Here is a 26,499-nt window from a genome sequence, read left to right on the forward strand (position 1 = left end):
TCACTAAATTGCCCAGGCTGGCCTCGAACTTGCAACCCTCCTGCCTCAGCCTCCTGAGCTGCTGGGATTATAGGCATGTACCCCTACATCCAGTCTGATTTTTAAAGTTACAAGTAAAAGGAAGCTAATGAGGGAATTGACTTCCTTCTAGAATAATTGTAAAAGTAACTAAGAATTTAGCATAAAATAGTAATGTCCTCATTTCTTAAACACGTATTCTATGCCAGACATCATGCCTTGGAGGTCTTCATCTATTATCTCATTTAACACTCTTGTCAGCCTCCAGGGTGGAGCTTAAGAGCTCTGTTTTCAAGATTAGTCAAGGAACCTGCTTAGAAGTTGTATCAAGGTTAAGCTTATCAGTACTACATGCTTCACACCCAGTTTCCCCTCTTATTAACATTTTGCATTGGTATGATACCTTTGTCACAAATTAATGAACAAATAGCAATACATAATCATTAACTAAAGTCCATACTTTATTCAGATGTCCCTGGCTTTCCCTGTTATTCTCTGCCTGTTCAAGGATCCCATCCAGAATATCACATTTAGTTTTCTTGCCTGAATCACAAAGCTCCTCTTGTTTGTGACAGTTTAAAGGCAAGTTCTAACTGTGTGTGGTGGTGCAGGCCTTTAATCTCATTAATTTGGGAGGCTGAGACAGGAGGATTGCAAATTCTGGGCCAGCTTGGGCAACTTAACAAGACCCCTGTCTCAGAATAAAAAATAAAAGGCCTGGGAATGAAGTTCAAGGGCAGAGTTGCTCTAGGTTTAATTCCCTGTGTCACACACACACACACACACACACACACACACACACACACAGAGTTGTGAGTTCCAGCTTCAACATGATGATGTAGGGTCTGAGATCCAGAGTCTTGACTCAGATCCCAGTTCTGCTTTTGTTAGCTGAGGATCTAGATTAATTTATCAAAGGCTTCTGACCTTCAGCTCCCCATGGAATCAATAAAAACTAACTTGCTGTATCCTGCAAGATAATGCACAAAGAATGCGTGCCTAGCACACAGATACACTCACACACACACACACACGCGCGCGCGCGCGCGCACAAATCACAATATGTCTGGTGTGGTGGTGCATGCTTGTGATCCCAGCAAATCAGGAGTCTGAGGCAGGAGGATTGTAAATTCAAAGCCAGTCTCAGCAACTTAGGTCCTAAGCAACTTAGTGAGATCCTGTCTCACTAAGGAAAAAAAAAAAAAAGATAAGAGAAAGAACTGAGGATGTGGCTCAGTGGTAAAGCACCCCTGATATGAAAAAATAAAGTTTTAAAAATCACAACATTGGTGATGCATCCTCTTTCCTCTCTCATCCTTCCCAGGGCTGGGCCCCTCCCAAGCTGTCTATGATGCATCCAGCAACATCCCTGGTGCTGACACCCAGGCCCCAGCCCCAGCCCCAGCGCTGCCCAGACAGAACCCCTGCCCAGGCAGGAATGAGAGCGCTTTACCCATTTAACACCTGCTGCTCAGGACAGCTGGGTTTTCCCCAAGTCTTTCCCAGTCGACCTTCGGTCCCAACATGTGGGCCAGTCCTGGTGACCTATTTGTCAGGAATGCCAGGCTATCTGCTCCTGGACTGAGTCAGCACCTAGGAGCTCTGAGTCTCCTCCTGCCCAAACCTGACCCCACCCCGACCTTGCCCTTCAGAAGGGAAGGTCAGGAGAGAGGTGGTGGGCCTTCTACTTGCCCCTCCAGGGCTGTGTTGGTTAGGGCCACCTGGTCGTGTGGGTGAAATTTGTCCCCTCCACCTGTTTGCACAGAGAAGAAACTCTCCTTCAGGGAGATGAGCCTGTGTTCAAGTAGGGGAGAGGCACACGCGTGTGTCTGGGAGGGTGTGTTTGGTGGGGTGTGGTTGCAGGTCTACAAGAACATGTGTGTACATGTACATGTAGTATGTGTGCACAGCATGCACGCTCACATTGTGTTTATGATGGATGTTGGTGTGCATGTGGCCAAACCCGTGAAGTTATCTGTCCGTCTCGCGTTGGGACACATGCAGGTGAGGAGTGCATTCAGTGGACTAAGGGATCTCCATCTTGCCATGAGTCTCCTGCGCCACAGGGGCAGGATACAGATGTAGAAACACACACATGGAACCTTCCCCAGTGTCATGGCCCGACAGCTGTGCAGACACAGAAATGAGTCTCAAACCATCCCTTGGGCAAGAAGCACCTCTTCTCTCAAAGCTGGTGGGAGATGCACTCACTGAGCACACAAACTGTACATAAAGTCAGGAAAAAGGCCTGTATCTGGTGTGCTGGGTGCCGGGGGTGTGGCCCCCTGAGGCCTCACCTGCCCAACATCCTGTCCCTGTGCCTGGCTCCTCAAGAAGCCTTCACCAAGGAGCCTTCAACCAGTCCAAGTCCAAGTTTATAAACTCTCTCTTCTTATTTCCTATTTGGAACGCACCTTCCTCGGATACACATGAGGCTCACTCCCTCACCTCTTTCAATATTTTTTGTGTCAACAGCCTTTTAAAACTGCAGCTGCCCTCCCCCCAGGTTTGCCAGCTTTGAACACCTGAGCTCTCTTCTCTTTTCCCCAAACCCTGTCTTATAGTGTGGACCAGCACAAGAGCACACAAGTACAGAAATTGAGAGTGTGCATTTGGAAATGTCCATACAGTAGCATCTATAGATACTATAAATCTTTTTTTTTTTCTTTTAGTACTAAGTATTGAACCCAGGGACCTTCTTACCACTGAGCTACATCCCCAGCCCTTTTTATCTTTTATTTTGAAAGAAGGTCTCATTAAGTTACTGAGGCTAGCCTTAAACTTTGGATCCTCCTGCCCCAGCCTCCCAAATCGCTGGGATTAAAGGTGTGGAATGCCACACCTGGCTAGATACTGTGAATCTTCCTTAGCAATTTGACCTTGCCCAGAAATGCAAATGCAGATTGGGTGAAGACAATCTACTAGCTTTTCACTGCAAGGCGTTTAAGGATCATTGTTCTAACACAATTTTTAGAGTTTGTTTAGTTTCCTGTTTATTTGCTCCTCGCCCCACCCCTGCTGTAATGTCAATTCGTAGCACAGGGATTTTGTCTGCCTTCTACTCCACCATCTCTCCAGCACCTAGAATAGGTGTCTGGCACACAGTAGGTATTTAAAGGCTATTTTTTTTTTGGGGGGGTGGGGCAGGTACCAGGTGTTGAACTCAGAGGCCCTTGACCACTGAGCCACATCCCCAGCCCTATTTTGTATTTTATTTAGAGACAGGGTCTCACTGAGTTGCTTAGCACCTTGTTTCTGCTGAGGCTGGCTTTGAACTCAAGATCCTCCTGCCTCAGCCCCACCCAAGCTATTGGGATTACAGGCATGTGCCACTGCACCGGCTAAGGCTATTTGAATGAGTGTGTACTGAAGACGTGGTCAATGGCACACAGGGTGGGAGGTCAACAAAGGCTCAATCACATGGCACTGTCCTGGCTTCATTGTTCCTGGGTCCAGGCCTAGAGGTACCAGCGTGGGGGCAGCTGGAAGCGAGCAGGCCTTGGGAACACACCTTGGACCAGGTTGCCCAACCTGGATCACAGGACCACAGATGTGGAGGCCAGGTTCTTTCCTGTGGCCCAGGAGGGGTCCTCCTTTCCTACACACTTGGAAACAAAAGGGATAGGGGCTCGGAGCCAAGCAGCACTCTGCATTCCCTGGAAAGCATCACCAGCCTCTCCCCCTGCCTTGCCTGTGGGGCTTCTGCTTCTGAGGAGGAGGGGAAGGGGATTGGCACCCAAGGATTACCTGGAAACTCTGCAGGGACCTTGTCCCTGACCGGCTCTGATCTGTGCTCTTGGTCTGAACCCCTGTGAGTGGTTCTCAGGACTGAAGCACCAGGCAGGGAATGGCCTCCCCTGATCAAAAGTAATCTGTCTCCACCCCACCCCAGCCCAGGGGAACGCAGGGCTGGCAGGACCAGGCAGGAGCAGCTTTCTAGGGGGTGGAGGGAGATCTGGTTCTGCCTGCCATTCCCACGGCTAGGCTGGCCCAGGCCCACGTGGCTGTCAGCGCCTGGGCCTGACTCAGGGGCCAGCCATGCGACAGGGCTGGTTTGGAGCTCACACGCCCATGGCCACCTGCACATTCACTCCTTTTCAGCGAGGCGGAGCCCTGGGGCTTGGCTTCTTCTCTGGCCTGAAGACTCCACCCACAGAGTCCCTTTCATTCTTTCCCACCTCCAGGGAATAGCAAGGGGCGGGGGTCTGGCCCAGGAGGAGGGGCCTGGGACCTCTGGTCAAAATATCCAATGGGCTAACGTAGTGTTCTGGGCCACCTGTGACTCTGGCCCCGCATAGGAAGTAAACCTCAGTCTAATTGAAAAGGTCAGAAGCTGGGGTTGTAGCTCAGTTGGCAGAGTGCTTGCCTCCCATGCACAAGGCCCTGGCTTCAATCCCCAGCACCACACACTGCAAGTGCCCTCTCATGATCCTGTGGGCGCACAGAGGAAGCTGAATGCAGAGGGTGTCAGGAAGAAGAAATGCTCAGGCTGGAGGAGCAATGAGAGGAGAAAGTCATTCCAGGGCACAGGGATGGCATGCACAGAGGCCTAGAAGTGAGGACCATGGGGCACCCAGAGCCGCATCTACCTGCTATTTGTATGGCTGGGCATGTGCAGAAGGCTGATGGTTATTTGGAGCCAGAGTTTATCCAACTCTTCTGAACACCCCTGTGCTTGGCTTGAGATGGGGTATAAAGATCAAACATTAGGGACATAAAGGTGTTGGGACACACACTTTGCCTTTTTCTGTACCCTTGCTGTCTTGCCACAGTGCTGGGCAAATGGCAGGTTCTCAATAAACATGTATAAAATGAATGAATGAATGAATGAATTTAAAGAGAGCACGGCCACTGATAGAGAAATAGAATGGAGGAAAGAATTCAACTGTGCTGAGACCCAAGACTTGAACCTGCCAGAAAAGTCTTGGGGGAAGGAAGGCTGTTTTTCTTTCTTTTTAAATTTAAAGTTTCCTCTAACGTTTTCAGGGCAAGGCTTTGCTGTGGGTTGTGCAGTTAATCAGTCTACGGTAGGGTGTTTGGTGTTTTTGCTGCTGATGCAATAGGCTAGGAGGATTTCCACAGTGTTTCTCCTTGAGCAAGCCAAGGCCACAGAGGAGAGTCTGGGCGGGGCCTCCAGAGCTAGAAGAGAAGGCCAAAATGATGCAAAGGAGGGAAACCAGAGCAGGGAAGTGACCACATTGTTGCCCAACACATCTGGAATGTGTCCCCAGGTAACAGCCTTTGGACAGATCTTGTCATTTGGCTGGATCAGGATCAAAGGCTGACAGGCCCTCAGAGTAGAGCAAAACGTATTCGAACTACAATTGAGTGGAAACTGGCTGCCCGGTGTGCTCACCCCAGGGATGGAGGTTTGCTTGGTGGGTGAGGGCTCAGTGCTGATGTGGGCCAGTCTTAGGCCTGCGTCTTGATGAGCTGGTAGCCCTGCTGTTCAGGCTTCATGGTGACATACTCCCCACCAGGCCCTTGGGCCCCCTTTGTAGGTATTTTTGCCCCAAGGAGAAAGAAACTGTAGTTTCATGGAGTTTCAGCACCAGGGCTTCCTGGGGAGAGATAAGGAAGAAGCCAACCACTGTGGACACCTCCCGATCTTCATTCCCTTGGGGAGACAGGATGCCCTGTGCCCAGATGTGAAGCTAATGAAACTGCCAAGCTAATGAAGCTAGATCTTAGAGTATTCTGTTGAACTGACTCTAGACCCATTTCCCCCCCCCCCCCAGTATTGGTGGTTAAAGCCAGGGGAGTTCTATTACTGAGCTACACTTTCTGTCCTTGTTATTTTTTTTTTTTTAATCTTGAGACTGGGTAGCCTCTAATGCAGGATCCTCCTGCCTCAGCCTCCAAGTTGCTGAGATTATAGGCACATGCTACTGTGCCTGACTTGGATCTAATTTCATATTCACCATTTTGCATACTTATTCTTTTTTTTTTTTTTTTTTTTTGGTACCAGGGATTGAACCCAGGGGTGCTTAACCACTGAGCCACATCCCCAGCCATTTTTATTTATTTATTTTTAATTTTGATACAAGGTCTTGCTAAGCTGCTTATAGGGCCTCAGAAAGTTGCTGAGGCTGGTCTTGAATTTGTGATCCTCTTACTTCAGCCTCCCGAGTTGCTGAGATTACAGGCGTGTACCACCATATCTGGCTTGTACTCTTTTTCTCAAAGACCCCTCATCTACCCCCAAGTATAAGCTTCAGGCCTCACAGACCTGGATCCACCCCTGGTGATCCTCTTTGACTCTGGAAAACAGTCAGCAGACACTGGGTACTTTGGGGCTCAGGGTTCCTGGGCGTCCTTCCCAAGCCTCAGCTAGAACCCATGCCCTGGCACAGGGGACAGAGGGTAGAGGATTCCAACTCAGAGCACACAGTTTCCCCACTACAGCCCTGTGGAGATGCAGCCAAGCTGCCGGGCCCAGGGGGTTGGAAGGAGGCAGTGGTCAGCTACAGAAAGTTCAAAGTGTGGGAAATAGCAGCCCGACAAGTGTGAACATACCAGATCAAATAACACTGCTAATGGTGTCCATATGGCGCACTGGTGGGCATTTGATGTTGACCCATGGTTGACCACTAGCTCAAAGTGGTTGCCGTGACATACTATACCAGACTTGCACACTTCAAAAGGGAGAATTTCATGGTATGTGATTTCTATCTTGTTTTGAAAAAGGACGCTGAGAACTCAGTTGCTGTGGCACTCAGCACACATGCTGGATTCAAGCATGGAGTGTCCATGAACATGCTGCTTGTCGCTGGGGTTTCTGGTCTACCTCCTGAGGGCTCTGTTACACACTGCAAGAGCTGTTGGGGGAGACTGCATTCCAGCAAACTCCCCACTTGGGCTAGGAGACAAGACAGTGACACTGCATACAAGTTTCCTGTCCAGTGGGGTCCTTGGAGACAGTGAAGTGGCTTTAGTTATCTAGGGGTGATTGGGTCTCGATTGGCTGCCCCCATCTTGGCACATTTTTATCAAGCTCTCTGAGCCTGGCACATTCTTGAGCCAGAGGAAGAGTTAACAATTAACTAGGAGGTGAGAGATGAGAGGCAGCCTCTCATGACTCCTGGGCTGTTCTTCTGTTCTGGGGCAATGTGCTGCCCCCCTGAGTCACCCCCACCACCAAGCTCTGTTGGTCCTGGCACTGGGTAGGGACAAAGTCTCTTCAAAGAGGAGCTTGGCCTCCAAGGGGCCCAGGCTCTGGCCAAGGCCTCACTCCTCCACAGATATCTAGACACCTGGGGAAAACACCTCTTTCCCTAGGGTATGTTCAAATTCACCACAGCCTGCTGCTCCATTGCTCTGTCACTTCTGGAGTTTGACTGGGCTACATTTCAAAGTGCACCAATCAGCCCCCTCTCCAAGCTGATCAATCCAAACTGAATGAAGAGCTCCAGTGCCTTGTAAGGGCACCAGCTAGAAAGTATGGTGCTCCTTGCACCTTCCTCTGGGATACGTGGCCAGACACATGTATGCACACATAGTATACATGCCTGAACATGTATGGGTACCTTGGGATGGATTTCATCATAACCCAAGGAACTAAGAAGGTGGCTCCTAGCAGACTAGATTCCACAAAAGGCACAAACTCTTCAAAAGCCACTGGCCAAAGGTACTGGGTTGGGGCGGTGCTCTGGGCTTACTGCTCCGGGTCTCAGCTGCAACCCCCACCGTCCAGGGCTTTTGGGGGTGCATGTGGCAGATAGAGTTGAGTAGGAACCCCCTGCCATAGGACCTGCCATTTTGTTTTGAACACAGAATGTTAGCAGAGGACTAGTGCAGGAGCCAATCATTCAGGCTGCCTTTCAGGTGAGAAATCTATTTGCACAGCCAAAACCCCAGTCCAGGGCTTGGAGAGAGCAAGGCAGCATGTTGCCCAGATGGCAGGAAGCAGGCTGGAGGGCTGGGTGATCACCTCATTTGGTAGGGTCCGTTGACATCTTCAAAGTTCCTAGAAAAATTTTGGAGGTTCTGAATTCTTCCACTTGCTTAACTCCATTCCCATGAGCAGGAAGGCTGGCATAGGGACACCTTCTCTAGGATAGCAGTTTGGTTACTCATCAACATGGCTACAAAGTCCCCATACCTGTCTGAGGATACCTCACCCATGGCCATGGGGTAACTGGTGCTGTTACATGTCTCATAGCCTGTCTGGCTGCCTGATGGTCAGCTTTCTGTCTGCTGCTACCATTGGGAAGTAATCCAAAAATTGAGAATGGTTTTCTTTTTTTGAATCAAAGCAATACATTTTCCCAGGCATTGGGAATGAGTGATGCTATAGCATAAGAGGTGCCCAAGAACATGCCACACATATGAACATCCTCTGCATGTGTCCAGGCAGACAATAGGCATGGTGCCTGGTTACTTGGATGGGAAGGAAAGTAGGAGTGGGGTTAAGAATGGCAATTTTGGACACAGTGGAGTACTACTCCTACTGTATAGTATGGTCAAAGCTACCCAGGGAAGCCACCATCTGACACAGTCTCCTTTCCCTTCCAACATTTTTTTTTTTTCTTTTTGTACGGAGGATTGGAATGCTATCACTGAACCCCATCCTCAGTCCTTTTTTGTATTTTATTTAAATACAGGGTCTCAGTGAGTTGCTTAAGGCCTAGCTAAACTGCTGAGGATGGCTTTGATCGACTTTGATTCTTTGGCCTCAGCCTCCCGAGCTGCTGGGATTACAGGCTTGAGCCATTGTGCTCAGCCCCTCCCAACACTCTAAGAACTTCCTCTGGAAAAGTCAACCACATCCTCATTCCAACTCTTCTTAAAGCAACTTCACAGAATTCCTAGGACTTCTCTTGGGTTCTTGAAGAGATAGGACCCTGACATGGGTGGCCCTATAAAATCCTTACCCCGTTTCCTTCCCTCAGTTCAAGCACATCACTCTTCATAAATTTTTTTATTAAAATACTGTTACACCCAGTGGAATGCAGCAGCAATCCTGGTACAGGGTGGCATAACAAAACAGCCATGTTTACATTTAAATATTTATGATAACTTAAACATACAGACACACATCACGGTCTTTGGCAGAAAATGTTCACAGCACAAAAAATACTTTAAAAGAAATACCAAATATTAATCCAAAATATATTAAGTTGTTTTTTTTTTTCCTTTCATGATATTTTTGTTGTTGTTTTTTTTTCCTCTTTTTCTTTTTTTTTGCTTTGTAAACAATGCACATGAACCAAATGTATTTTTCAGGGGTTGGGGAATTAAAAAAATATGCAATTGTCCAGCAAATGCAAATGTTTAAAAAGATCACTTGGGGAACATGGAAATGAAACAAACATGTACAGAACTAAAAAACAAGAAAGGGGAAAAAAAAAAAAAAGACAAATATTCAAGAACTGAAAACAGTAAAGGCAACTGCTAAAACCCACCAATCACTACTGAACTGAATTGGAGGACTTTTAAGACCAAAGTCAAAAAATCTCTGCTGCTGCAGGCTGCCACTCTAGTTTCAAAGTATCTGGCCCTGCCTGGGGGCTGCGCATGGGTCACATCTTGTAGCTCACTGACTAGTCTTCAACAGCACAGCATCCTCTCCCAATCCCTCCAGGTGGGAACAGACAACAGTATGAGAATAAGATAACTCCAGCTTCCTCAGAGAACTGGTGCTGGGTGGGTCACCTCCATCTACAAGTGGCACGGCAGTTGTCCATGTGTGGTGGCTCATTTCCTCTGGCTCAATTTATAATCACACTGACAGGATGTCCCAGGGACAGGAGTTGTGGAGCCATTTCCAGATTGATGGTGGGGATCCCATGGGGCATTTGATACAAGGCTCCAGACGGAAGGACAGGCAGCCAATGTCCCATTGAAACAACCAGCATCAAAATCCATGGACCAAGAACTTGAGAAGGAATAACAATTGGGAAGCCAGTCAGAAGTTTTCAGGAACTGTGGCAGCAGGGACAGGGAAACACCACCCCTGAAGACAAATCAGAACCAGCATGCCTCGATTTTCTCTGTTCCACAAGCAAGGGAATTATTTACAAACTGGAAACTGTCTCCCAGGCCACTCAAATGGCCCCAACCCACTCTTAACTGAGGAGGGATGAGACTGTGGCTTCCACAGGACTCACATCCTCAACAGTCCCCCAAAGACTCAAGGTGCAGCGATCCCAAGATGACAGTGAAGAACTGGAGAGCAGATGAGGTTGGCTGGGACCACACTTAGCCAAAGAACATGGCTGGCTTGATTCATGAACCAGCCCCACTGATGCCCATGGGCAGCTACCCTGGGCAATCAGCCCCCAAAACCAACACATCCCCTCCCCTTCCCTGCCTGAGTGCCAAGTGGCAGGTGGCAGGTCAGAGTGGGCTCAGTTCCTTTCTGGGCTCTTAGTTGCTACCCCATCTGCTAGCCCTGGGCAGCAGGCAGAGGGTGAATCCTTATTCTTCATGGGCAGGGGGGGAGTATGGACTAAGAAGCAGTCTTCTAGGGAGCTGGTCTCTTCTCAGCTCCCTTCTCCCCTGCAGCACTGCGTCCTGAGCTCTCAGGACCAGATGGTCATTGGCTGGGGAAAGCGGGGAAGCAGCAGTTGAAGAAGGAGCTGCTGGAATGGCCAAGGGCAGGGGAGGAGAGGGCGAGGTTGAGGGTCCTCAAGGCACCACCTCCTTCAGATCAGTATCTCCACCATGTCCGACAAATCCTGGACTCGGGATGTTGCTATGGAGTCTGGGGAGAGACAAGAACATAGGCACATGTTACCAGATTGCTCTTTTAAATTCCTGGTACTTTTTTTTTTTTTCTCCTTTCGCAACACAGGGGATCTAACCAGAGCCATATCCCCAGCCCTTTTCTATTTTAATTTTTGAGACAGGGTCTTGCAAAGTTGCTGAGGCAGGCTTTGAACTTGTGATCCTCCAGCCCCTCAGCCCATAACCAGGCCAACCTAGAACAACACTCTGCTGTTTCTCAGCTCTTAGCCCAGACCCCCAGCCTCCAATGGGGAAGTTGCCTTTGTTTCTAACTTTGAACTGGTTGAAGGGCTTGGAGGGAGTCCTGGAGGGCCCTGCGGGAGGGAGGCTGCTGCATTCTTTCCATGCCTGTGGTTTTTTTGAGATCATGAGGCACAGGCAAATATGCAAAGGCTAATGTAGAAGGGGAGCCAAAAAGAAAAAAAAAAAAAAAAGCATGTTCTCAAGTTTCTCCTTCCTGGACTCCTTTTTATACAGTCTCCTAACTTGAGAGTGCCCTCAGGATAACTTGCCAGGCTTCATTATCTTAGCTATTTAGACTGGCAATGAAATATGTCAGGAAAACCATGAAGGAGGAGATAAAGTGCTTTCTGTTCTGTTGCTTTCTTCCTGAATTTGGATCTGTCTCGAATCAGGGCTTCCGATCCCTCTACTCACATAGCCACACACTGAGATGGGCCAGATGCCTCTCCTCACCTCTCATTATGAAGGGCTCCCCATGGAGGACAGGTAATGACCAGGAAGGGGATGGAGAGAGGGCCTTGGTGTTCTAGTTCATACCAAGTGCACCCTCAGCCCCACCCAGCACAAAAGCCAAGGAGAAATGCACAGCTCACCCAGAGAGGTTGCTTTCTGGCCACTGCTGCACCCTAGCAGGCCATCGGGCTCTGGTGCCAGGCAGGTAGAGGTGCTGTCTGGCAGGCCATCAGTCTGGGTGCTTCCATCTCTGCTCCCATGTTTGGTATGGGCAGGGAGAGGAGCTGTAGCTGCTGTCTCCTCCGATGGTGCCCTGTCTGGGGGAAAGGCAGGAGATGGATGGTTACTACCTGGCTTATAAGGGGTAGCCTCTATGAAAAACACCCCAAGTGTGGGCTGGGAATGTGGCTCAAGCGGTACCGCGCTCGCCTGGCATGCGTGCGGCCCGGGTTCGATCCTCAGCACCACATACCAACAAAGATGTTGTGTCCGCCGAGAACTAAAAAATAAATATTAAAAATTCTCTCTCTCTCTCTCTCCTCTCTCACTCTCTCTTAAAAAAAAAAAAAATCAAAGTGCTGCTTCAATTTAAAAAAAGAAAAGAAAAACACCCCAAGTGAACAGAACCTACGACACACTGAAGGCTGTACGGATTGCTCACGATTTGCAATAACTCTGATAAGACTAAATGTGAATGGGAGTAACCATCAGGCTGAGTTGGCTACAGATGATTTTGAAGGGGTTTGTATAGAAGATGGATCTGCACAGAAAACTCTATTATGCCTGGCTCTTTTCATCCTTGGTGCCGGGAGGAAAGGTCTGGTACTTTGTGTTTGAACCTGAGAAATCTCCATCTACCCCCACCCCCACGAGCCTCCTCTTACCTATAGTCAGCTGGGTGGGGGCATCTGCTTGCCGCTCACTTGATGAAAGCCCTTGCCAGCCCTGGGTCCCTGCTGCTGCAGCCACAAAGATAGATGGCACTGACTTGGCGGGCCGCAGGGAGCCCTGGGGGGCCTTGCCAGGGTCTTTCCTGGACCGCTGCTGAAGGACCTTTATCACTGCATCTTTCTCCAGGATCTGGGCATGGAGCACTTTTAACCTGAGGGGAGAAAGGCCAAGCACCCTCATCAGATCCACAGCCCCAGCGCCTGCCTCCCTCCCTACAGCCCCGGGGAGTGGGGTGGGGGAACCCTCTCTTTTGCATCAGGGACCTGGTGTGAGGCTGCAGATGCCAGCACAGCTCTGCATTTTGACGCTCTAAGCCCAGGCTTGTGAGGCTCTGAGTGCTTCTCACATGGCAAAAGCTTGTCATGGGGTGGGGGGGGGGGGTCCTGGACTCAATGAAGGCAGCAATGATATGACCCTCTCTTGTCCTGAAGGGCAAAGCCCCAGAGAAGGTGGAGAAGCTTAGAGCCTACCATCTCCAAGGCCAAGAAGTTAGTCAAATATAGAGTCAGCTTAGAAATGAGGGCCCACTGAGCTGAGTGGGGACAGAGGCCTATTTACCAAGGATCAAGGACAGGGCAGATTCAGCCACCCCACCCACACCACAGGGCCCGAGCCTGGCCTGCCATGTCGAACCTGCTTTCCATCTCCTGATGTCTGTGGCCACCTGCGAGCAGGCCCTCATTGAAGCTACTGCTGGGCGAGGGCTGGGGGGAGTGTCGGATGAGAGTAGTGTCCCTCTGGGCAGCTGCGGTGGCAGCAGCGTCCATGGCAAACTGCCTCATGGCACGTTCCTCCAAATACTTCTGCTCCCACTTGGTCATGTCGGCCTCCAGCGCCAAGATCTGTTCCTCCTTCTCCCGCAGCTGTTCTGAGAGTCGCAGGGCACTGAGCTCTGGGGATCCACCACCGCTGCCACCATTACTGTGGGTGCCCGTCTGTCTCTGCAGAGAAAGATGCACTGAGGTCAAGGGTGGGAGTCGTGGTACAGTAGCTCCTCATCCTCACACAGATGCCTACTACTCCCACGTGTTTGTTTAGCCTCATCCAACACAGACTCTCCATGCTGCTGTGCCCAGAGAGAGGCAGCACAGATCCCCACATCCTACCCCTGAATCCTGTGGCCAAGGACCATATGAGACCCTAAGCAGCTTAGACCCTGTCTCAAAATAAAACATAAAAAATTCCCCCTAGATGGCACTAGAGCAGATTATGCTTAGTGAAGCTAGCCAATCCCTAAAAAACAAATACCAAATGTCTTCTTTGATATAATGAGAGCAACTAGGAACAGAGCAGGGAGGAAGAGTAAGAAGAAAAGATTAACATCAAACAGAGACATGAGATGGGAGGGAAAGGGAGAGAAAAGGGAAATTGCATGGAAATGAAGGGAGACCCTCACTGCTATACAAAATTACATATGAGAGGTTGTGAGGGGAATGGGAAAATAAACAAGGAGAGAAATGAATTACAGTAGATGGGGTAGAGAGAGAAGATGGGAGGGGAGGGGAGGGGGGATAGTAGGGGATAGGAAAGGTAGCAGAATACAACAATTACTAATAGGGCATTATGTAAAATTGTGGATGTATAACCGACGTGATTCGCAATCTGCATTTGGGGTAAAATTGGGGGTTCATAACCCACTTCAATCTAATGTATGAAATATGATATGTCAAGAGCTTTGTAATGTTGTGAACAACCAATTAAAAAAAAAAAAAAAAATTCCCCCTAGCCAGGCATGGTGGCGCAGGACGATAATCCCAACAGGTTGGGAAGCGGAGGCAGGAGGATCAGGATTTCAAAGCCAAACTCCTAGCAAGGTCCTTTACTTAGAGACCCTGTCTCTAAATAAAATACAAAAAAAGGGCTGGGGATGGGGCTCAAAGGTGAACTACCCAAGTTCAATCCCCAGTACTAAAAAAAGAAGAGTCACCCATGCTTGGACTCAGGCCAAGTAGCAGAGCCTCTGCTACTTGAATGAGTGGCCACTGGGTAAAGGGAGTACACGGATCAGACACCGGTGCGTTCCCAGGAGGCTGAGGCTTCCTCAGATGCTGCCTTAACTCTGCCCCCTGCATGGCTTCCCGGCTCACCTGCTGTGCGCGCAGGGCCTTGAGTTCCTGCTCCAGGCGCGTCCGCAGACGCAGTTCCAGCTGCTCCCGCTTCTCGCAGGCCGCTTGCAGCTGCCCAAGCGCCTGCTGCAGCCGCTCCACCTTCTCCACATAGGCCTGTTTCTTGCGCAGCTCCTCCTCGGCACGCGCTGCACGACCCTGAGCATTGCCCAGAGCCTGTTCCAGCAGCTCTGCACGTCGCCGCTGGTCCTCGATGGCACCGCGCAGCAGCGCCATCTCCCTCTCCAGCTTCTCTTGCTCCTGTTGCTGCTCGTAGCCTGCAGGGAGAAAGAGGGGGCTTGGTCAGTGATGGCAACCACCCTGGCTGGCCCCACTCTCTTGACAGTCCCAAGGAGGTAGGTTCTGTGATGAACCCATTTCACAGGAGGAAACTGAGGCTCAGATGAAGTCAGGAGTAAATGACAGAGCCTGGCTCCAGGACCCCTGCAGGAGCAAATAGGCTATACTACCTTTCTACTGGGACAGCCCCAAACACTGCACCTGTGCCAGATGCCACAATTCACAATTTCCCTTGAGCCTCATGGTAACTTGCGGACTGGTGGTAGGAACTGGGATGCCTATGATGTCCTTTTATAGGTGAGAAAATGAATGCTCTGGGGGACAGTGACATCGTCATCATTCAGGAGGGAGAATGAAGAAAGAGACAAGAGAACCACTATCTACCACCCCATGAGCCAGGCATGCAAGTATCTCATTTCACTAAATTCTTTGAGCAGGACAAGTTTCTTCCCCAACCTAGAGGGGGAAAAACAGAGGAGTGGGACTGGGGCTGCCAGATGGGAATCCAGGCTGGTCTGGCTCCAAAAGCCCAGGCTGTGGTGTGAGGTATTTGCCCCTAAATGGGCCCCTACATCTCCTTCTGCAGATCCAGGTCTCTCCTGTTTAGTACCACATTTCCTCCCATGGTCTGGGGACCTAGATTTTGGCCAAGGAACACAAACTCTTGCAGCACACTGCAAATGTCTCTGGTTGAAAGATTGGTGTCTGTGGTTCCAGCTATCCTGACTTTTAATGCTGACTGAGGCCTGGGCCAGATCAGAGTCCTCTAGCCAATGTTCTGGGCTTAAATCCACTTCTGTGCACCGGCTGCTTGGGAGTCTCAGGCTGGTCCCCAAGAAATGGGCTCTTCTTACTTTACTGAAGAGCAGGAGGTGGATGGGACCATGGGGCCTGTCTAATAAACCCAAAGGCACTATCTCTGGAATAATGACATTTTTTGCTATCATGGAATTATTCTATATTGTGCTGTCCAAAGCAGTGACCACTAGGCCACATGTGGCTATCGAGCACTTGAAATGGAGCTAGTAAGATGGAGAAACTGAAGGTTTCATCTTAACTCATTTTAAATTTTAGACATGTGTGACTAAGGACTTGTCATATCAGACCCTCACTACCCCTGGCAAGCAGAAGGGAAGATCCATTGACTCAGGGCCCGCAGGAGGACAGGAAGGCGACAGAGTCAACCCAGGTCAGCTCCTGGTTCACTATAGAATTTTGAAGACTGGGCCCAGGCTGACTGGTCTCATTCTTTGGCTTAGAAAGAAAAAACTGAAATTGAACTATCCATACTCTTAACACCCAGTGAGTGGGTTGGGTGGGGTCAGGCACGATGGACTGGGACAGTACCCCTTTCTGTTTGGGTCCACAGAGCCCTGTTACTTAGGGTTCACACAAGACCTGCCTTAGTTTGACTAGGAGGTAGAAGTCCATCCCACCTTACAGTCTGAGAACCTGTAAGAGCGAGAGGCAGATGCCCAAGAGGCAGAGCTGGCAGGAGGGCAGGGCCTGATCAGAGGGGTCAGAGCTGCCAGCTCTATGGCTTGCTTGTGGGTAAAAGCCGTTGGAAATGGCAATGGCCACATTTTTGTACTAGTGCTGTCTGATTGCCAAAAAGGTCAACCAGAGCCATCTTCCCTGAGAACTCCACTGGTCCTGCGGCCCTGGGAAATGCCTATTGTGGGCCAAGAAAAGCTGCCTGTGCCCTTCAGCCCATCACAATCTTTAAGGTTCCTGATGGAGGTGGAAGGCTGGACCTTGGAGGCTTCCATGCAGCCTGGCCAGGAGATGTAGAAGTGCCTGCTAGGTACCCCCACCCCCACTTTCCAGTCTCCTTTTTCTCCCTTTGTGATCTCCCTGCCTCCAAGGGCCATGCAGGGGGTGGGGGCAGCCAGGAGCGGAACAGCCCAGTGGCTCTGGAATGCCAGGCATCCAGGTCACCCGCTGCTGTGAGATTAATGGCTCCAGTTGGAAGCCAAGAACAGCCTGGCTCCCCAGCTCCCTGGGGAGCGGAAACGCCTCCTGCCTGCCTCCCCCCATCCTCCTCCTTTCTTTGGCTGAGCCAGGCCCCAAAAGCCAGCCCTCCCTTCCCTACAGGGCACCCCTCATCTGCCTGGCCCTGCCATGGATACTCTCCCAAGGGCAACCTCCTCTTCCTTTTCTCCCTCCACTCCTCTCTAGAGAGAGGTAGCCATTGCCACCTCACTTTGCCTGCCTATTGGGGCAGGTGTAGCCTGGCCTGCCTCAACCTCCTCAAACCCTTGATGCCTTCAGTGGCTTCTCCATGCACTTCCAGGGGAGCTATCTAATGGCTTCTTCACCTGTGGCTCTCTATTCCACCCCTGAGATCCCCAGAAACCCCCCCCCCCCGCCGCCCCAGTTAGGCCTCCTGATCCAGGGATCTCCTGATCAGTCTCCTGAATCATGAACACTTCTGAATGTATGGGAATCTGTTCCTCAGTTAAGCTCATGGCTTCTCTCTGGACCTCCCATGCCAATTCCTGGGCCTGCTCCCACCCTCTGCTAAATACCTGTCAGGTGCTTAGCCCAGTTCTGCTAATGAACAAATGAATGAATGAAGGGATGGATGGGATAGTCAATGAATTCATCATTCAAGGATGCACGGCCCTCCTCCTTTACAGAGAAGCCTCCAGAACCTCTTTAGACTGTTGGCTGCCTTGCTATGGATGGCTCTCCACCATCCTCCCCAGCTTCTCATTCCCATCAAGCACTCCCAAACTTTCTGCTGTCTGGGACTCCCTGAAAACCTCCGACTGTTCATTCTCCTTCATCCTACTGTGACCAGGGCAATCCTGTATCCCCTACTGCCCAATGCACCCGCAAATGCTGACCAACACTGCAATGATGGTCAATACCATAGCTCAGCAAACCACAACTTCCCTCTTGTCCTTCCCAATAAACAGAGATCCAGATCTTATTCTTCTATGGAAGCCACCCTCTCTCCCATTCGTTTAGTGTTGGGCATATAGTAGCCATTTAATAAACTTGTGCCCAAAGTACTGCTTTGCAAGGGAAAGGACCAACCCTCTCTCTCCATCCAAGAGATCAGTGGTGCTATTGCCTGCATATTGGTTAGGCTTCTTAGGGAGACCACTACTTACTCTGAGCAAGCAGCTTGGCCACCATGTCCTGACTGCCAGCTTGGGCCTCCTGTGTCTTGCTCGCCAGGCGGCGGTTTGCAGACTCCAATCTCTCTATTTTATGCGAAAGAAAGATGTTTCGGTGTTAGGTGATGCTGCGTGCTTTGGGTTTTCCCTGGGGTTCTTTTTATCTGTGAGGCTGCATCCTCTGGGCTGGGAATGGGCCCATAAGGACCTGCTGTAGCTCACTGTTCACAGTTCCAGCTCAGCTCAGGTCCCAATAAGAAGGGAGCACCCTCTCAGAGGTCATGATCTGGGCCATATGGTGAGAACTCCATAAGGAATTCCAAAACCCAGAACACAGAGACAAGAATCTCTCCATAAGGGTGGCTCCCCAAGAGTCTCAGCCTGGCACTTATGTTTGCAGAGAACAGAGATTATGAAGACTCCCCTGGTGCAGAGGGCCCAAAGACTCTCCCCAGCCCTCACCTCTAAGATCACGGTTGAAATCCTGTAGCCGCCTCATTTCACTGTCCATCTTGTTCCTCATGGTCTTCTCCAGGGCCTCACGCTTGGAAGAGGCCCTTGTCAGACTCTCGTGAGCCTCTGAGAGCTGCTGGATCTCACTCTCCAGCTGCAAGGGACAGACAGCAAGCTGAAGGAAGGGGAGGGATCCCAGGCTGGAGATTGGCAGCACTTTCCATTAGAAAAGGGGAGAGATAAGAGGGCAAAGAACAGGAGCTCCAGATGGCTCCAGTGGGTTGGTCAGAAGCCTGCAGCCTCCCGAGGTGGACCAGACTACTGGGACCACAGTAGGGTCCCATCTGCTGCCCCAAGGACCAGAGGCTGAATGAACCCAGCTTTTCTGTGCCCATCATTCAATGAGAAGCATTTTTCTGAGCAAAGGGTCAGGATCGGGCATGTTCTGGGTGGATCAACAGGACACCAAAGGACAATCATGAGAGCCTGAGGCTATCCGTTAAAACCGAACTTTGGTGCACAGTGGTAAACCTCCACTAAAGACCAGAGCCTGAGCTGCCTCTGTCTAGAATATCTGCCCCTGAAGTGGCCCCATCCAAGCCAAAGGCCAGCCTAGGCCCGGCTGCCCCTCCCACTTGGCTGCCACAGGTCCCGCACGTGTTCCTAGCTGGCTTGCCATGCCAACAAGTGGCTTTTTTTCCCAAGAGGAGGGGTTTTCTCTTTGGCCTAGAACAGACTGGCTGTTGTGTGGGGGACACAAAGGGCTCTCTGTGGGAGGTGTCTGCGGGAGGGGTGTGTGCAGGGCAAGGGTGCAGGGGGCTGGTGAATGAGCTCTTTCTAACTGCCACTGGCCAGCAACTGCTCATGCTCCAGGCCTGTAGGCCTCCGGCTGTTGCCCAGCTGTCTGGAGTCAGCTTGGGAGGGTGCATGAGGAGTGAAGGGGGTGGGGGAATGGAAGGGTGGAGAGAAGTCCAGCCAGACCCAGGCTTTCAGGATCCCATCTCCCTTTGCACTGCCCGCTCCCCAGCCAGACCCCCAGGGTCCCTGGCAGGGCCTACCTTCTCAATGCGGCCTGCCTTCTCTGCTGAGCTCTCCAGCTCCCTCTGCAGCCTCTCGTTATCCCTCTGTAACCTGGCATTCTCCCTCAGCAGGGCCTCCATCTGGGCAAGGTGGGCACTGCCGGAGGTGGCTGACGAGGCTTGGGCACTCGCTGGTCCTCCCACCCCAGGTGGATTGGCGGAGCCCAAGGGTCCATGACCAAGGGCGGCTGGATGAGGGGGTGGGGGTGGGGGCGGGGAGTGCTCCTGGGGCTGCTGCAGGTACTGGTACTGATGTTGCTGCTGCTGGAGGAACACGGGAGGTACCTGGGCCTGCAGGATCCTGGGGAAACAGAAGAGATGATGCTCAGAGACTATACCTATATTAATAAATGACCAATATGGCTGCTGATTGTTACACAGCCTCCCAGGGTTAGCAGAAACCAGTGGGGAAGGCTTTTTCCAAATGATGTCTGCCTGAACTCTCAAGAGCCAAAGAAGAGGACTGGAGGGATTAATGGAGGATGGTGCTTTGTGTCCTGCCTCACTGAGGTCAGGGCTTTGGGGATCAGCCTAAGCAATCCTGGGCCTCCTAAGCAACCAGTGCTTAAGTGAGGCACCATTAAAAAATGCAGCCTAGGGCTGGGGATGTGGCTCAAGTGGTAGCGCGCTCGCCTGGCATACGTGCGGCCTGGGTTCGATCCTCAGCACCACATACAAACAAAGATGTAGTGTCCGCCGAAAAACTAAAAATAAATAAATAAATATTTTTAAAAAATGCAGCCTAGATCCTCCTAATCTATACAAGGTTCTTTTGAGGTCTGGAGGCCACCGTCGCCGATCATGTAGCCTTTCAGACCCTGGGGCCACTTGGTGGTGGGTCCCCAGCAGCTACTCTGTGTTTGTTATAAGCTGCCCCTTTCAGGACCGCCAAAGCAGCACATTCAAGTTTTCTGTTTCAGGGCCTGTAATACCACCCCCGCAAACACTGAAAACATTTTTAGAAGACTCCAGTTAATGGTTAGACAAGACAGATTGCAGGATAAGAGTCTGATGAATAGATGTTCAAATCACAGCTCCTGCCATTTGACCCTTGGCAAGTGCCTCTACCCCATGGCATTGCCATTCCTCTGCTAATCACAAGGTCTCCAGGCCCACAGGTAAGGCCTAGTAGAGTGCTGGTACTCCCATAATGGGGGGTTCATTCCCACCTCTCCTAATGGGGACTCAGCTCACTCAATTTAAAGAATGAGGGGCCATCTCTGGACTAGTATGGTGGGTGAGTTCAGGGAACAGGGAACAATGCTCTACTGGCCCCTCGCACTGGTGTAACATCAACCTCAGGGCTGCATGTTGAGGGGAGGAACAAAAAGCCAGAGGGTTTTCTAGAGCTTTAGGATTCCCACTGTCACAACTATTTCAGATTCACAAAGACTTGTCCAAATTCCAGAAGCCCTGAAATCCACTCCAGGTCCACCTCCTCAGCCCTCAAGCCTGTGACTCTCCCTCGGCTAAAATTCCTGACCCAGCTCCCAACAAATAGTCTTCATCTGATCAGCTACAAAAGAGAGGGCAGTGGGCATGTTTCTCTTACTACTTAAAGTGGGGCTTCCAGTGAGAGCTGGCCAGAAGGTCTCCACTGTGAAGTCCAAACTCTCTCTGCTACATGTGGCTAGTTCTCAAGGTGGCTTCAGAGCTTGCTGCCCTCTGCACCAGGCAGGGTAGACACATTCTTTGGAGATGACTTAGCTCCAAGAAAGAATAGCCTTCACACTTGCATTCCCTGCCCCTTGTCCCCCCTCCCCACCCCATGTCTTTTTGTTCTCCTGCAAATAGTCAATTTCCTTGCCCGAGATATTATCTTTTCCTGACAGGGGTTCAATAGGGCTGGTCCAAAAGAAGAAACCTCAGACTCAGCTTCCGATACTCTTCCTGATCTGTCCTGAGAAGGGAGATAAGGTGGGAGTCTGGATGGGGTGGAGGCTGGAGAGAAACCAAGAGACTCCATCCTCTGGTTGCTCCATACCAGCAACATCACGTCACTCATTTCTCGAGAGCAAGGAAAGGCATCTTTCCCAGGAAAGGCCAAATGGTGGGAAAGGGGGTGACTAAATGAAGACTCAGCAAGAATGAAGAGAACCAGACTTTGACCTTCAGCCACCAGAAGGAAGAAAGTTACTAATCCATGGGGCATCTCTGGTGGGGGTTCCTAGACCCTTCTGGGTAGAGACGCAGGAGTGATGGCTGGCTTCTCAGGACCAAGTGAGATGACCATGGAAGAGCCTTCTATCTAAAACCTGTATTTCTGCAATCATCGGGCTTCCTGCCTCCACTCTCCACACAGCCATTTATCACCCATGTATGTGCCTTTTTAAGATAAATCACATCCTCTAATGGTTTCTCTTCACACTCAAATGAAGAGCAGAGACAGGACAGCTGACAGCTGACAAGGTGGCCACCTGGTTCTTATAATCTCATTAGGAGCCCCTCCCAACAATCATAGCAAGCATGTTTTTAAAACACCTTCTAGGGGCTGGGGATATAGTTCAGTTGGTACAGCGCTTGCCTTGCATGCACAAGGCCCTGGGTTCTATTCCCCAGCACTACCAAAAATATGTATATAAAACACCTTCAGGGGAGGTCTCACCTTTCTGCTTAACTTGGGGAGAGTTCAGCAATGATTGCCATTCTCTGTCTTTGGGAAATTCTGAAATCTCACCTTTAACCTCTGCTACAATTCAAATCCTCTGGGAACCCTACTTACTTGAAGGTTACAACTAAGCAGGTGTCTACCTCTGAGTCTAGGCAATGCTCCTCTGAACTTCTTTTTTTTTTTTTTTTAATATTTATTTTTTAGTTCTCGGCGGACACAACATCTTTGTTGGTATGTGGTGCTGAGGATCGAACCCGGGCCGCATGCATGCCAGGCGAGCGCGCTACCGCTTGAGCCACATCCCCAGCCCTCTGAACTTCTTATGTGACCTTGGCTAAGTTCCCTTTTCCTTCAGCCACTGGCTCTCCCTTCTCAAGGAGGGATTAGATCAGGAACTGGGGTAGGTGGGGAAGCTCAGACCCAAGGTGTGATCTTGAGACTCTCCAGCCTTGGAGAGTACCCTGGAAGAAAGCCAAGATTTGAAGAGCACGATGGGGATTGTTACCTGACTTCCGCATGCTGAAAGTGTGGGCTGTTGCGGGCGCGATACCTCGGGTCAGTGACAGCAGTGGTCTCGTGGGCCAGTACAACATGTGGGTACTGAGGTGGGGGCCCACGGGGCTCTGGGCCCTCAGCAGGGGAGCCCCTGGGTGGGGGACCCTGCTGGCTGCGCGCCAGCTGTGGGAAGCTGTGGGAGGAGCTCATGTGGCTGGGGGCCCGGGCTCCGTTTCTCTCCAGGGACAGCTGCAGGAGCCTTTCACTCAGGGAGCGCACGTGCCCATGCCGCAGCTCCCGCAGAGCTTCATCCTGCCGCCGGGTGCCTCCTGGGGCCCCGCGAGGATCCCGGTCCCCGACCTGCGGGCGAGACCCCGCCTGCTGGGCTGCATAGTACTGAGAGTGGGCTTTGGCCTCCTCATAGGTGGGCAGCTCTTCGCCCTTGCTGGGCTGTGAGCACAGCCGGTAGAAGGTGTTCTCTGCCAGGTGGGTCTCACCACCCTGGTGCTCCTGGCCCTGGGGCTCTTGCCTAGTGGCCTGCTGGAGCCCCTGATTGTCCTCAGGTGCCAAGATCTCCAGGGAGCCCCCAGCTGCGGCCCCACCCCGCAGGGCCTGCTGTTGGATGGCCAGCAGCGTGCGTGTCTCCGCCAGGTTGCCGTAGCGCAGCTGCTCCTGGATGAGGCGGTGCAGGACTGTCCCTGAGGAATCTTCCAGCGTCCTCATGTTTCTTTGGCTTGCACACACCTGCCTAGACAATGGCCAGCAGGCACCTGGCCCCAGAGCACCTGGCAAGAGAGACAGAAGAGCATTCAGTGGGAGCATGTGAGAAAGGGGAGGGCTTTTCATTATAGCAGGTTGAAAGCACAATGGTAAAGAACAAGGCTGGGATGGGAAGGTTTCATGCAAGCTTGGGTCCAAATGCTAACGCTACCACCTATGGATTAAAGCAAGTCACTTAACCCCTGAGCCTCAGTTTCTTCCTTTAAAGGGGGGGGGGAGGGAGGGGCTGGGGATGTGGCATGTGCAAGGTTCGATCCTCAGCATCACATTTAAATAAATAAAATAAAGGTATTGTGTTCAACAACAACTAAAATATATATATATATATATATATATATATATATATATATATATTTAAAAAAGCAAATACTGCTTGCTCAGGGAGTTGAGAATGAATAGAGGCACTGACTACTGAGCTTCCAGAACACTGTAAATCCTTGGCAAGGTCATCATTGTAATGATATTCATGAAGACCTACTAAGCCTAGAGAATACAACAGAAACCCACAGGGTAATCTAGCAGGAACCTCAGCTCCTGCAGTCAGGGGCCCATCAAACATTCTTAAGGACAACTCCAGACGGATCCAACCACTGAGCTGTCCAGGCTAGGAGTAAACAGGGGCCCTAGTTTTTGACACATGATAAGTCCAGCTTTGTCACAATCTACTACACTCTGTCCTCCCCCAGCCCTCTTCCCTCTGCCCTCACTGTTCCTGAATCAGAGAGCTCCTAGGATAGACTCTAGGCTCTACTTCATCAAGGGCTGCTGATAAAATTAATCTTGGACTCTTTGTCACAGAAGACCTTGGCAGTCTGTTGGTAGTTCTACAAGGTAGGAAGAGGGAGAACCGGCATCTAGACCAGAGAAGAAGGGACGGGGTGGGGGAGGCTACAGAACAATAGGACAATGGTTTGGTGAGATAAAGCCAAAAGGTGCTACCCAGCAAGGTTAGCAGGTTGGTCACCTGCTCACAGTTACTGCAAGGGAGTCAGGGTTAAGAAAGAATGGCATGGTGTCTTTGATTTTTTTTTCCCCAATTTGCTCCTTGGAAAAGCCCCCATTGGTCCTCTAGGGACATAGGGGATGATCACTCAATATCTTTGTTGACATCAGTAACAATTACCTGGGCCAAATGGAGAGGGAGAGGGAGAAGCTCTTTGTTACAGCCACCTGGGGCTGGAGACTGAGTCCAAAATCTAGGGAGATCATATCCAAGGAAGGTGTTCCCTTCTAAGCCTGGGCTCCTTCCTAGTGGCTCATAGCCTGGAAGGCTGCCTGCCTCCCTCACCCAGCTTCCTTTCCACAGACACCTCCAACACAAATCTCTAAACTGGGATTCAGAGAAAACCAAACAAACTGCACTGCCACAGGTACTGTGGAAGGGCAACGGGGGAATGTAGCCTCTCCTCCCGCACAAAACTAGCTCCAGTGCCTTGTCTGTTTGGGCTTGGCAGAACAGCCATTCCCAATTCACTCCCCAGCTCCCAGGATTCCAGCTGCCCAGAGCTGGTAGTGGGAGACCAGTCTGGAGGACACCTAGGTACCCATGCTTCCTGGCACCCAACCCTCCTCCCCGGATGTTTAAGACTACAGAGAGTTACCAGAGGCAAAACAAGCCAACAGGAGTCAGTTCACATGGGGTTTTGCCAGTGAGGCATTTCCTAAGTTAATCACTATCTGAGCTGACTCCTGCTGAGAAGGATCGGGGAGCGGCAAGAAGGAATGCAGAACCTTCCCCACAGATTCCAGGCGCGCCAACAATGTGCCAGGACTGGACGCAAGGAAAATCTCCGAGGCCTCTTATCGCCAATTTGTCTCGGAGATGCACAACCTTTCAGATACCTAAAAGCTCAACCGTTATTAAAACCTGCTTCCCTTACCCGAACCTTGCACCCCTGAGGTGCTAGAGCGCTGTGCTCTCGGCAAGCCTCCTTTGAAAGCAAGCACGCGTCTGCAAGCTTTTGCCTAGCTTCACTCTCCCCAAAGGAACCAAAGCCAGTCTCTAAATCAGATCGCAGCCGACCAGGGATCCCAACCTACCCCGACCCTAGGCGGACTACAAGCACCGGTAGCCGCCCCGAGAGCCTAGGGCGAGCGGGCGAGGGCAGTCCGCAGCCAGGAGAGGTCTTTAAGCGTCGCGGGTCCGCCTCCCTTCCTCCCTCCCCAGCCCTCTTTGTTTTCCAAATACTCCAGCGCTGACGTCACCGGGCTGGACAGCAGACTGCATTCTTTCTAAGTGAGAGCCAGTTCGTGGCTCCAAAGAGGATTTTCCAAGGAAGACAAAGAGGAATTCTTGGGCTAGTTGGGGGCAGACACCTGTACCCCCTCACCTAACCAAATCGGCTGCCAAGGCCCTGCAACCTTGATTTCCAAGGACCTTGATTTGCAAGAGGACCTTGCAACCTCTTCCCGCGCCCCCCCTCACTGGACCCCCAACCAAAGTACCGACCCCGCGCTCCCCAGAGTCTGCCCCCTTTTCCAGCCTCCAGGGATCCATGCACCTTCAAGAGACCTCCCACCCGCCCAAAGCGCACGGCGCAGCGCTCTCCAGGTGTACTTGGGCTTTGCGGCTGCCTGGAAAGAGCGCCCTGAGGACGCCGGGTCCCGGAAAAGGCCGGGCTGCACCCAGACTCAGGCTCGATCGGCCGGCCCCACGCAGTCCCTGGAAGCACCCAGCGGCCTTCCTTACCGCCGAGACCCGCTGGTGCCCGCCGCGGTCAGAACAGACGTCCCAACCCGACTCCGCTCAGCTCCACAGCGGAGGTGCGCACTCGTCCGTGGCGCCGACGCTCTGTGCCGGTCGGGCTCCAGCGCGCAGCCCCAGGGTCGGCCGGCGCTGGAGGCGGCTGCTATGCCAGGAATGTGAGAGTTTCAGGTTCCCCCTCGGGATCAAAGCGAACCACAAATAACCTCTCAGCGCGCCGCCCTCCTCCGCCCTCCGCCTCCTCCCGCTCCCCCGCCCGGCCCCCGCCTTCCTCCCGGGAGGCGGCGCTGCGGGCTGGGCGCAGGGCTGGCCGCTGAGCTCCGCTCCCCCGCCGCCCCGGCCCCCCGCCGCCGCGCTTGGTCCTCTCCCCTTGCTCCGCCGTCTGAGCTGCTGGGGACGATTTAATCCAACTCGGCCCATCACGCCCCCCTTCTTCCCCGCCTTGCTCAGCCGT

At 51.5% G+C, this 26,499-nt stretch overlaps 1 protein-coding gene across 3 annotated transcripts; it reads right to left on the reverse strand.

The window, feature by feature from the left end:
* Positions 1-9,544: 9,544 nt before the first annotated feature.
* AMOTL2 (angiomotin like 2) lies at positions 9,545-26,226 on the reverse strand. 3 transcript variants are annotated; one of them, XM_081300775.1, is made up of 10 exons: positions 26,031-26,226; positions 22,572-23,346; positions 19,435-19,756; positions 18,386-18,530; positions 17,918-18,010; positions 14,481-14,776; positions 13,027-13,334; positions 12,327-12,544; positions 11,583-11,759; positions 9,545-10,723 (listed from the first exon to the last, which is right to left on the reverse strand). In XM_081300775.1, exons 2-10 carry the CDS (start codon positions 23,282-23,284, stop codon positions 10,665-10,667), a joined length of 2,331 nt encoding a protein of 776 aa, XP_081156901.1. In that variant the 5' UTR covers positions 23,285-23,346; positions 26,031-26,226; the 3' UTR covers positions 9,545-10,664. The 3 variants fall into 3 exon arrangements, with proteins under 3 accessions (XP_081156901.1, XP_081156902.1, XP_081156903.1); XM_081300776.1 differs by lacking the exon at positions 26,031-26,226 and adding an exon at positions 25,382-25,469; XM_081300777.1 differs by lacking the exon at positions 26,031-26,226 and adding an exon at positions 25,222-25,344.
* Between the last annotated feature and the right edge of the window lie 273 nt (positions 26,227-26,499).

This window comes from Spermophilus citellus (genome assembly GCF_964194105.1).
Source record: "Spermophilus citellus genome assembly, chromosome: 7".
NCBI classification, from domain to species: Eukaryota; Metazoa; Chordata; class Mammalia; order Rodentia; family Sciuridae; genus Spermophilus; species Spermophilus citellus.

What these genes read in the sequence shown, in the direction of transcription:
- AMOTL2 (XM_081300775.1), bottom strand. Translation starts at nt 23,284, where the DNA reads ATGAGGACGCTGGAAGATTCCTCAGGGACAGTCCTGCACCGCCTCATC. An exon ending in AGGCAGGCCGCATTGAGAAG is followed by an intron (nt 18,531 to 19,434) that starts GTAGGCCCTGCC and finishes TGTCCCTTGCAG; the next exon opens with CTGGAGAGTGAGATCCAGCA. An exon ending in CCAGAAAGCAACCTCTCTGG is followed by an intron (nt 10,724 to 11,582) that starts GTGAGCTGTGCA and finishes GTCTCTCCCCAG; the next exon opens with ACTCCATAGCAACATCCCGA.